At 41.0% G+C, this 11,595-nt stretch overlaps 1 protein-coding gene across 1 annotated transcript in view; it reads left to right on the top strand.

Annotated features, from left to right (window-relative positions):
* Positions 1-1,181: 1,181 nt before the first annotated feature.
* MDFIC2 (MyoD family inhibitor domain containing 2) overlaps positions 1,182-11,595 on the top strand; it is a 41,651-nt gene continuing 31,237 nt past the window's right edge. The window contains exon 1 of the mRNA XM_057366344.1: positions 1,182-1,269. Coding sequence (XP_057222327.1) covers positions 1,182-1,269 — 88 coding nt within the window. The remainder of the gene's footprint in view (positions 1,270-11,595) is intronic.

The raw sequence follows: 11,595 nt of genomic DNA, 5'->3' as shown, positions 1-11,595 counted from the left end.
TCGTATATTAACTTATATTTAGCCAAAACCACGACACATTTATCTGATTTGTTGCTATTAATTTCCTGGTTCCCTTTCTATTTTCTTCCTCCTCTCACAGATTCACTGGGTTATGAACTGCAGTAATAACATTTCCAAACCAATTTTTTTCTATTTGAAAAGCTTCTGATTTTTTTATTCTTTTTTCATCATCACTCCATGAGCGCTGGGATGCTGATTACCTTCTCCTCCCCAGCTCTAAAAGTGCATGCAAACAACAACAGAGCGGGGAGGAAAAAAAAAACAAAAAAAAACAACAAAACCAAGCCCTCAGCAGTAAGTTAGCTGATGCTGGCAGCAAGACAAATCTGGCACCACACAGCAGGCAGGCAGAAAGTGCACTGCTCATCCTCTCGCTGTGCCGGAGCGTGGGGATGCTGGACACCAACACCCCGCCAGAGATTCGGCCGAAAGCTCCTCTCCTCGGCGCCTGAACCCGCTGCTCTCTGCCCCRGCTGGGAGATACAGGTAAAAACAGGGAAATGCTCGAGCTGACTGCATCCAGTGGAGATGTGGAGCAGGCAGGAGAAGCCCAGGCTGCCTAATTTTATTGCTAGCAGGCGATGGGAGTAAAACCACAGTRCAGGGGCCGTGCATGTAATGCCCTCAGCTACCGGGACTTCTTCGCATTACGGCGAATAAATTGGTGCAAGTGGCAGTAAAGATATTTTTTTTTTTTAATTTTTGTTTTGGGTACACTTTGTTCAAGTTGCCTTTATAAATATTTATTACTGTTTATGTAATTATACCTCTCTGACAGCAGGCTTTGCAGCAACTTTGAGCCACAATAAACAATCAACCTGGGCTCCTTCTCAGCCTGACCATATCTATTCTACGTGTTATATGTTTATCTATTGCCACCATRCTTTGAGCTTATAATTCATTTCATAATGTAATTTATAGCTACATTACAAAAGCATCCCTCTGCAAACAGCAGCCATGTAATATTGATAAAGCATTTTGGGACAGAACATAAATTCAGCGGCTCAGATATTATACAGTATCAATAATCTGCAAGGAAAAAAAGTGTCTGTGTAAGTATGCACAATTTATTATGGCAGGAACCTAAACAGAGAACATCTTTCTCTGTCAAACTTTCTCTAAGAGAACTTGACATCCCCAAATTCTTTTCTCTCCCACAGATGTCAGAGGACAAGACAGACAAGGTAAAAATCAAACCAGCTGAAAGTTTTGAGCATGACAAGCAAAATATTTCTTGGCTGAAAAAAGGTAAGTTACATTGAGTTATTAGTTACTGGTTTGTGTTCAGACAGTTCTAATTTTTTAATTTATTTTTAAAAKAAAAATACCTTATAGGCTAAACTATGGCCTAAAATTTCTACCATGAAAATTGCATAGCTTGACTTCTCTTTAAAATGCACACACAATTTCTTTTGGTACAGAAAGGCCTAAATTACCAAACTCTAAAGTAACCTGAAAGCTCATTTTTCTACTGTACTTGCACTCCTGGGAAAGTTTCATTTGACCTGAACCCTAACAAGTATGGATGAYCATCTTAATTCTGATGAAAAGTTCWTATTAACTGATACTGTTACTGAATTGGATTAATATTAATTTCATTTTCTCAAACATGAGTAAAGATCAAGCCTGAATCTTTGGATGTGGCCGTGTGTTATCTTAGAACAAAGTAACACCAGTTGTCAGCGGTTTGTGTAGAGAAACAGATTTGCAAATGTAGAGAAGTCATGAAAGACAAGGATGGGGAACTTTTAGGTTTCAAAAGCTAAAAAATAATAGGCATTAAGTAACTCAGTTGCAACAAATRCCAGTATTTAAAATACCACATTCTATTTGTTTCACTACTTTAAAAAAAAGAATGCGCAAACAGCAAACACGTAAATGAGTTGAGTATTAATTCCATCATTGGACCACAGAACACAAGAGATTTGCAGCTTTACAAAGGGATATAAAAGCCCAGAGGATTTTAACAAGATTTTGAACAGGGTAGGAGTGATGGCAGRGCCCTCAGATTCCCATATTTATCCCATATTGTCATTTATCCTCTGGTCCAGACCTGCCAGGAGCCAGGCACATCCCTCCCTCAGGTTACCTGAGCTCATTTCATTTTGGGATRCTACTCCAGAAGGTTTTATCTCCCCAGTTCCTAAGGAGACACACCATGCAGAGATTCAGGATCATCAGCAATGTTTTGATTGTTCTGTACTTGGAGGAGCTACAATCTCTCAGAAAGTGCCAAGTGTTGACTATTGGCGCTTCTTTCCAAAGTGCCACAGAGCAGAACTGGGCCTTGAAGGTCTTCTACAGCAGCTGAGTCAATAATTGAATGTGTCTTATGAGGAAAGCAAATTTTCTTTGAAATAAGAATATGGAAATTATTTTATCTTAAATCAAAGTTTGTTTTTTAAAAAAAAAATTGTTGTTGTTTCTTYGCTTTAAGCACTTCTGTGGTATGCACTGGGATTTTAGAATATGGTGAAACAAATTGTCTGGAGCAGAAGCTTAACTTCTATGTTTAAATGTTTTAAAAATACCTCATGTATAGATTTCAGGCATTCCAATAAACAAAGAATTGTGGAGAACAGACTTGTACTGTTTCCATCAGGCACAGTAAGAAGACTATATGTTCTTTTAGCATCCAGTGTTAAAGAAAAGTTATTTTTATTCATGGTTTTGTATTGATTATTTGTCCCTTCTAAAAGAAACAATCATGAACCACATAGTATCAGAAATAAACAACTAGGCTGTGGGTTTAGTGTCTTTCCTAGACTTCATTTTTTCCTAATGCTTTGCAAAGTGAAAGCTCATGGACTGGTAGTACAATGGGTCAACAGCAAAATAAGGCATCTCTAAGTTTTTTTTGTATTTCAGTGTTAGAAATAGTTTAATTGGAGCAGGGGTGGTTTGATCTGGCKGCCAGTTATTTATCTCCTACTTTTCTTAGAAGAAGATAATTTACTTCTGTCTTGAGCTCTCTAAGAGCAGAAATCAAAGCATTGTTCTGAGGAAAAACTTCCCCAAAGCAAAACAGAAACCAAACCAGCCTCTTTAAAAGTATTGCAGAAAAGCAGTAGGCTGGGCATTTAGAGCTGCATCTTATCAGCAGGAAGAGCAAAAYCCTTCAGCTCGTGCCTCTGCCTCTCATTTTTACTCACTGATGTGCCCTCACACCCCTGCCACGAGTGCACCAGGAAACTATTGGGAGTTAAAGATAACACAGGGAAAAAATGTTGCACAAGTCAGCACAGTCTGGGGCAGAAACATCTACAGAATCATGGCCTTGGTCTGYATTTTTTTTAAAGGACAGTGACACATTTATTTCTTGGTTGTACTACAAGCCTTTTTCTGGTGGAAGGTCCCCTACAGCACCTGTAGATTGTAGAGCCCTAATGAAATCAAAAGGTAAACAGGGGAGAAGAGTGTTAAATGTGTGCTCTGGGTTTGCTTAGACTTTAAAAAGTCCTAAAACATCCCTATCCTGTGAAGCATTTATCACTGATGTCTTGATGTGGATAACATGGGAGACTCCCAGGGTTGAAAGCGAGAACAAGGATGGTGAAATTGTTACAGCTCTATTCCGAGATGTCTCAGGGGAAGGAATATACACACCAGCAATGTTTTCTGATGGTATGGAATATTCTTCAGGATTATTATTCTTAAAAATCACCTAACAGATGAGAAACCCTGCATCTGGAGGGTGAGCATCAGGCATACAAATCAACCAGAATCTCCATGAATGAGCACAGAGAAAAGGCATTTGTGCTTGTCTGGCCTTAGCACTGGTGTGAGCCAACCCAAGGAAAGCCTGGGATATTGCACCAAAACCAGCCAGGGACCCTTGTTTTTCATAGGAGTGGGGACAGTGATTCGTGCTTTCTTCCTCCCATGGGAAGAAGTTGGGAGTTCTGGAGATGGGAGACTTTTGGATGGAGATACAGCGATCCCCATCAAAACATCAGGGCAGTGTGGAATGTGGGTTCATTAGCAAAGAAGCACTTGAAAAGTTATCTGCCATGAAAAACTAGAGCAGGAATCCTCAGTGCATGTGTTATTCCCACTTCTGCACATTTTGCCCTGACATGCACAAAATAACACAAATGGCAGTGCCTAGACTGTGAATGTACATGTATAAACAACAGCCAATATGACTTGAAGAAATATTAGAGAAACGTCCTCTGCAAGGTTTCACGTCCTTCACCTTCATGAATTCACAAGATTCCACCAAGAGTGTGACAGAAAAAGTGGGAAGTGTTTTAAAGTATAAAAAAGGAGATATTTARATTAGATGKTAGGAAGAAATTCCTYCCTRTGAGGGTGGGGAGGCCGTGGCACAGKGTGSCCAGAGAAGCTGTGGCTGCCCCWGGATCCCTGGAAGTGGCCAAGGCMAGGCTGGACAGGGTGGAAGGTGTCCCTGYCCATGGCCAAGGGTGGCACTGGATRACCTGAGAGGTYCCTTACAACCCAAACCACTTCATGATTGGATGAGCAACAAGCAGATGATCAAAGAAACATCTCYGGGCTGTAACCAAACACGGTCCTTAGAGGGTCCTGTGAAACCTGGGAGCTCCACAGGACACTSCTTTAGAAAAGCACCMTYRAGGGTGAGCAGCACTGCCAGGARCTCCCTCTGGGATGGTCCCACCTCRGATCTGCCCATTCCCACAGCAGTAATTCAGTGGCAGATTCGCAGCCATCTGGTGGGAAAGGAGGGAGGTCAAAGCAGAGCTAAATTCACACCAGCCTCAGCATGTGGCTTTTGGAGCTCCTTACAAACAAATCTCTCGGTATCACTCGATGATTACAGCCAGATGGATACATAGGAGCTTATCTGATGGACACAAAGCTATAAAAGGTGACACTGATTTTGCACAGAGACCGCAGTGCTCTGTTCACTGTTTCTRCAGCCATTGAAAACGCGAGGGGGAAAAAAAATGTGTGAGGGCCTCACACTGCCCTCCCATGGTTTCATCCCAAACTGGCCACGGCAGCCCAGGAACGCAGATCCAAGTCACACAGAAATGAAATTTCATTTCAGGATATTTTCACACAAAGCCCTCCTGTTTTATGCTGCCCAGCTGTGTACACAAATGCCCTCCATATATAACTTCCAGTGAAAAGTTAATGAAATRGCTTCCTTGCTCTCCTGCCAAAAATATAACTGAAATTCTAATCTCAAGWCTTTCTCCAAAATAGCCCCTTTTTGCACTAAAATTCTCATAAATCAGAAACATTTTTTGTCTAAAATAAGCCTGTTTTCATTGTCTTGCAAATAGTAAAGAGTCTAGCCCCAATTTCTTTAATCCACTGCTCCAGCCAGCAGATTTTCGCTGTAGGGTGAAATTCAGCCCTGGACTGAGGGTCAGTGCAAGGTCAGCACTTAAACCATAAAATAGGGCTTAAATGGTAAATAGAGCCTCTGTTCAGGATTATATTTCACCCCTTAAAAGGACTACATTTCATATGAAAAGAGAGATTTACTTATATCATAGACCTGGCTGTAGTGACATTATTCAAATAATACCTTATTCCAGTATTAATCCCATTGGGTGAGACTGGGCCACATTTCTCAGTGGTACATCCCAAAAATCCAACACAGGAGCAGACTATTCCTGACTTCACCAGAACTTCCCACAGCCTGGTCCTGGGATAAGAGGGAAACCTGTCTACATGGCAGCACTCAAAAATGCCTCTCTCATTCATCCAAGAGACTTTTACAAGCATTAATAAAGTGGAAAGGACATAATGCCACGAGACTGGTTTTGCAGAAGGAGAGTTGTCCTGGAGACACCCAGGGAATTTCCCAGTTTTTACAACCCTCCAGTTTTATCCCTGGTTTGGAAGGACTGGAGTACAAGGCTTGTACTTTTGCTGAGCCTATTCCCAGCAGAGCGTTTTGATCTGACTTGCATCCCTTCATTTACGGACTTAAATGACGTTTTTAGAATTTCTTCCTCAAATCCCACAAGCGGGTGAATGCAATTTTACATACAAGCTTSGACACTTGTTTCCTGAATTTTGCTGACTTGGGTCCAGAAGCTTTTTTCACTCCCTTCTTTCAGCCCGAATTAAGTCATTGCATTGAAAATGCTTTATAGAAGTCTGATAGCAAAGAAAGACTTCTCAGTTTCATGTAACAGAAAATGCCAAATGCTTCTCAGATGAATGTTCTAATCCAAGCAGACTGTTTCCAGATAAGAGCACCACACACACACAAAAAGAGCGCATTTAAAAACTGATGACAAGGATCCCAGGGGGCTCAAATTCCTGGAAGATGCCTTGTCAGCTTCAGGACTATGACCAAATGAATTAATGAAGACAACCCTTCCTTTAAGTTGTAAAACAGCAGATTTAAAGACTCTTCCAGTGGAGAGGGAGTATATGAAATCTGCAGTGGTCCCAGCTCACTGCTCCTAATTACAAGGTTATAAACTCAGAGGTCCTTGATCTTTGAGCTGGAAGATCCTTGAAGATGTAAGACTTTCCATGTACAGTACAGACAAGGGTTCTCAKGGTGATAAAGTTTTAAAGGTTTAAAGTCACGCTCTGATACGTGGATATCCTGGATATTTATTGTAAAAATATATGTGACTGTTTAYTTAGGTTTGATTGCTTTAAGTAGATTTGTTTTACAAAGGAAAAGTTTATTTCATTCAATTGCCAATGCTAGGGAAGACCTGAATGTTTTGTCTCATTCACTACTGGAAGTTTTCAGACCAAGTCTATTCTTCACTGTACTTGGGCAAAATATTCAGAATTTTGCCCATAGTTGTGTCAGCAGAGCAAAACATGAAATAACACTGCAAACACTCATTAGTTGCTGAGTTTCTCAGCAAAATAAACATTAAAGCWGAACCCACACATCCTAGGGCCTCCGTAGCACTTCCTACTTAASATGGTAAACTGGTGCATGGAAAATCTTAGCCTAAGGGTCAGTGTCAAAGCCATGAGTAAATTCAATTAAAGCAACAGAGCTGCACAGGCTTGYAAAAGATCTGATTTGTCCCAGTATGGTTGAGAATAGATACCACTAATCATCTCAGGGCATCTCTGCAGCGGGAGGAACAAAGCCATGGCTCATTTTACCACCTCAGTCCAGAGAGGGAAGGGTCAAATGCCAAACTCTCCAAGATCTGAGGCAGTGCAATCCCATCACAACAAAAATTAGGCAGGCCTGATTTACTTTTGTTCTGAGTTAGTTAAAGTTACTTTACTCTAAGTGAGAAGGCAGAATAATCATGGATTATTCAGAGCCAGTTTTCAGAARGTGTTTTACAGGCCTGTGAGATTACACACTGATATGTAGAGCCAAACCAACAGTCACAGTCATACAGAGGTGTGGTGAAATCCTTATTATTGGAGCGGTTCAATGAAATATTTAGATAAAATATAACTAGGTCATGAAAAAAAAAATTTGGTCTCCCCTCATCTCACTGAAGATTTGCAAWCATTCTCTAAAATGCAACGGCCTCCAAGTACTCAAAGTGCTGAGGGATGGGTTAAATCCTGGGCAGGATGGTGGTCTATTGCTTTTGAAAGATATTACAGGAAAAAAACCCAGAAATTAAATTAGTTTAAGTATTTCTTGTTAGCTGAGATTCAACAGAATTATTTTCCACCTATTTTTTAAGTAAGTATTTAGAACTAAGTCCAAATGGAAAGAGACATTAAGAGTGACTGCTCTAAACGGCCAGTAATAAAATCCTGGACACAAAACCCTTCTCAGAACAGCTTGGTGATTAGATCTGTGACTTCAGATCTGGGCTCAGAGCATATGAACATMTGAGAGTACTCAAATTCACTCCTTCCAGAAGAAAACTCTCTTCCCCAGCTCTCAGACACKCCATGTAATATCACAATTTGGAGATTCCCAAGGGGCTCTGTCTGGACTGACCATGTAAAACTCATTGCTGCAGAGGGAAGGACACCCCATTCCAGCAGGAATGGAGGACACCTGAGTGAAGGGCAGAGATGGGCTCTAACTCCTGTCAGCTCTTTGTATTCAGCCCTCCAGTAACAAGGAAAAATGAGATGTGTTCTCAACACCCCGTCCAACTTTAATTCCTTCTTTCCTCGCCTCTCCCCTCAGTTTATTGGCCCCATTTCCCTGACCCTCTCTGCATGCATGGAACAGATGAACCTGGGAGTCTGGTGCTGAAGCCCTCAGCATCAGCTGAGTTCCTTAATAATCCTTACTGCTACTGGGATTCATCTCTTTGAGGAAAATTTCACAAGGCCTCTTAACCACCTAAGTGATATTTCAYGTTGCAGAGATCTTTGTTATCCCCCTAAACTAAATTAATTTTTATTTTATAGGAGTCAAACAGTCTCTTAGGGTCTCTTGATTATATACTCTCATTCTAATTTCAGTCTTTAATCTGAATAAACACATTAGAAAAACACAGACACAATTAACTTAATCATAAATTCAGATGGATTGTTTATTATCTGTCTACCTAATGTGCTTATGATTGCAGCAGTTAAACATGATAATGTTGCCTCCTCTCACATATAAATGAATACACACAGCACAGAAATAAGCCCAGGAAGGAAAATTTCAGCCTGAATACAGCAGTGGGCTCCAGAGATAGAGAAGTGGATGCACCACTCACTGCTGTGCTCTGCAGAAAAACAAACATTGCCCTGACATTGCTGAGACCTGAGAGAATGATTACTGACAGATTATGTTCTTCTTGCTGAAATATGTCTACAAACRGCTTCAAAAAGAGAGAAGATGCTACTGCAACAGAGGTGCAGCTAGGAACACTCTGCTTATCYCACTGCACCTGTAGTTTAAACCAARTGCRGGTTTTGGGTAGATAAGAACACTTGAGTTCTTCAGAGTAAAATACTGATTTGTCCTGTATCTTCAAAATGAATATAACTCAGATATCAGATTTAGAGAACTTTCTGCTTTGTGATCCTTGCCAAGACAGTTGTCTTTAAAGGAAGTAAAACCCTCTTAGCAGTAGAAATTGTGTTTAGTTACACGCCCATGGCAACTTAAACTTGTGCCAACTTTCATGTACCCACTAATGCTAGGATGCCAGAATTTAAGTTGGAATATGATTCTTCCTGTTCCTACAGCATATTGAAGATGAATAATTATTTCAAGCATGCATCCAAGTTAAATTGGCGATTATTACTCAGATAGGCTTCTCTATAACTAGACTAATTTTTAATAACCACACAGTGTACTGTGATGAAGGTATATTTGCCTTCAGTGTATTCAATTTTTAATTAAATTTAAAACACATTACACTTTTTCACCTCAAACAAGAACCACTGAAAAGTGTCCACTATGAAAGCTCATGGGCAAAAGGGAAGAAAGGGGAAGATAAAATAATGGAAATTCAAAAGTCAATTCCAGTCTCTTCAGTTTCAATTTCTCAACAGTTTCCCTCATCTATAAATACTAAAAAAAAATTTCATTATGAAAAGAAAACGAAGTTGTAGGTTTCTATAATTTTAAACCTCTGAAATCCATGCATATATTCTAGGAGTGGGCAAAACAATAGAAGAGAGGATGAGATTAGGGGAAGAAAGCCAAGAGAATCATAGGAAAAAGCAATTATGGCACCTGGTAATCATTCTGGCTAGATGACGTGGTGACCAAATTTATCGTCAGCAGATATTTTAAGTGCTTACTATTTAAAAAAAAAAATACTATTGCTATTATAAAACAAGGCCTATAAAATCTAGCATCAATTATTTGAAATATATCCAAATCTGCTTCCATCTAAGCAATCTTTTTTTTTTTTTCCTTGTTTATTTATGATTTAAATAAATAAATAGCCCAGGAGCTTCTGCAAGATATTCTCTTCTCTCACACTCCTGCTCCCCAGCTTTATGATCAGCCCTGTTCCATCAGAGGTGATAATCACTGAGCAAAGAAATTCCAAACAGCAGTGGAAGCTCTGGCTTGGAGGGAATCACCAACACTTGGAGAAGGGTAGCACAGTCCCCATGCCTTGAAATTTTTTCATGAAAAATAAATAAAATATAAAAACTAAGCAGTGGTTTTTACAGTATGACACAGCAGTATTACTTGCATTAGGCCAATTTACCACTTATGATAGCAGTAATAGCACTAAAAGCCAATAAAAGCGGTCTGTTCGTTCAGAGATTGGCTTTTATGGCTTATTCTAAATATTATCAAGTGAATCAAAAGCTGTCATTATAGTGTCTAAAAAGCCTTCGTACCTTGTAAGCAAACAGTGTGACTTTGACAAATAATCATTAATATGCCTGTGTGAGACCAGGGCTAAAAGAGAAAGAAAAAGGAAAACCCAATATTTCACTTTACATAAATCATTAAGATCATTTCAGTTAAATTTCACACAGAATAAAACAGATTTATACATAAAAAATGTCATCGTTTTCCTGAGTTGTGGGGTTTCTTTAATCCCTGTACGTTCTTATGAAACAAAAACTTGTCAGAACGTTGAGCAGTGGATGTTTGGACTGCAATGGCACATCCTCATCTGCTCTGGGGAAACAAATGGTGCACGTGTCTAGGTGGTGACTTTGGGGCCACATCTAACCCAATCCTTCCTGGATTCTCACCCTGCCTGCCAAAATTTTCTCCTGCACAATCTGATGAACCTTACGGGGTGGTACCAAGGTCACATCTCCCACAGCCAGGTATCCCTGCTGCCCAGCTCTGGAGTGCCCCCATTTCTTATTGGATCCCCTTAGGTGGGCATCATCTGGGCTACCTGGAGATAGGCAGGGASAGGGACAGGGTGGGGACACAGCAGAGCTTCAGGACACCACGTGGGATAGGAACATCCTGTGTGGGAAGGGTGAGAGCACCTCCACACGAGAGAGCGGGTATTGGAAAGGCTGGGTGGGGATTGTATGGGAGTTTGATCATATTGTCAAGATTTTTCTCAATTAAAGTGCTAATACATAAACTAGAACAACAGTAAAATCTTAGCTGCACTCACAGCACAYGCCCTTTCTGCCCACAAGAGGATTTTTCACTGCAAAGTCAGCAAGAGCATTTGGGGCCTCAATTGTCCTGAGCACCCTACAAGGAGCTTGGCTTTAGGTCTGCGGGGCACAGCACCTCCTCAGTCCCCAAACCACCCCCAGTGACCCCTTAGCCACCCCCAGTGACCCCTTAGCCACCCTGGCAGACATCCAGGCTCCAGCCATGTGCCCGTGGCCAGAACCTGGAACAAACTAAGTGCCCTGGGCCAGGCATGGCCACCTCTCAAGTGTCCTTATCTCCAAGCATTGGGCAGCTGGCTCAAGCATTCCTGCTCCCACAGGCAGTGCTGTGSCTCGGGGAGGTTTCGTTGCCCCCTCTATTTGCAGTTTTGGGGGTCCCCAGGGATGGCAATGACCGTGTTACATGATCCATTGTCCAGCTGCACCGAGCACATGGACGGGCAGGAACATGTGGGGCAGCTCTGCCTGGGGAATTCTCCCCCCAACACAGCCCTTGAACAGCCACGTGTGTTAACAGGCAATTTATGGGAGCAGAAAACCCACAGAACTCCCGTTCCAAGCTTCTAATTTCTTTGGCTGGTTTGTTGCTCCTTTTTTTTTTTTTTTTTCTTATGGAACTTTCCA

The sequence above is a fragment of the Malurus melanocephalus genome, unplaced genomic scaffold, assembly GCF_030028575.1.
Source record: "Malurus melanocephalus ecotype Western Australia unplaced genomic scaffold, MMel_1.1 scaffold_64, whole genome shotgun sequence".
In the NCBI taxonomy this organism is placed as follows: Eukaryota; Metazoa; Chordata; class Aves; order Passeriformes; family Maluridae; genus Malurus; species Malurus melanocephalus.
This window is presented reverse-complemented; position numbering and strand designations above follow the sequence as displayed.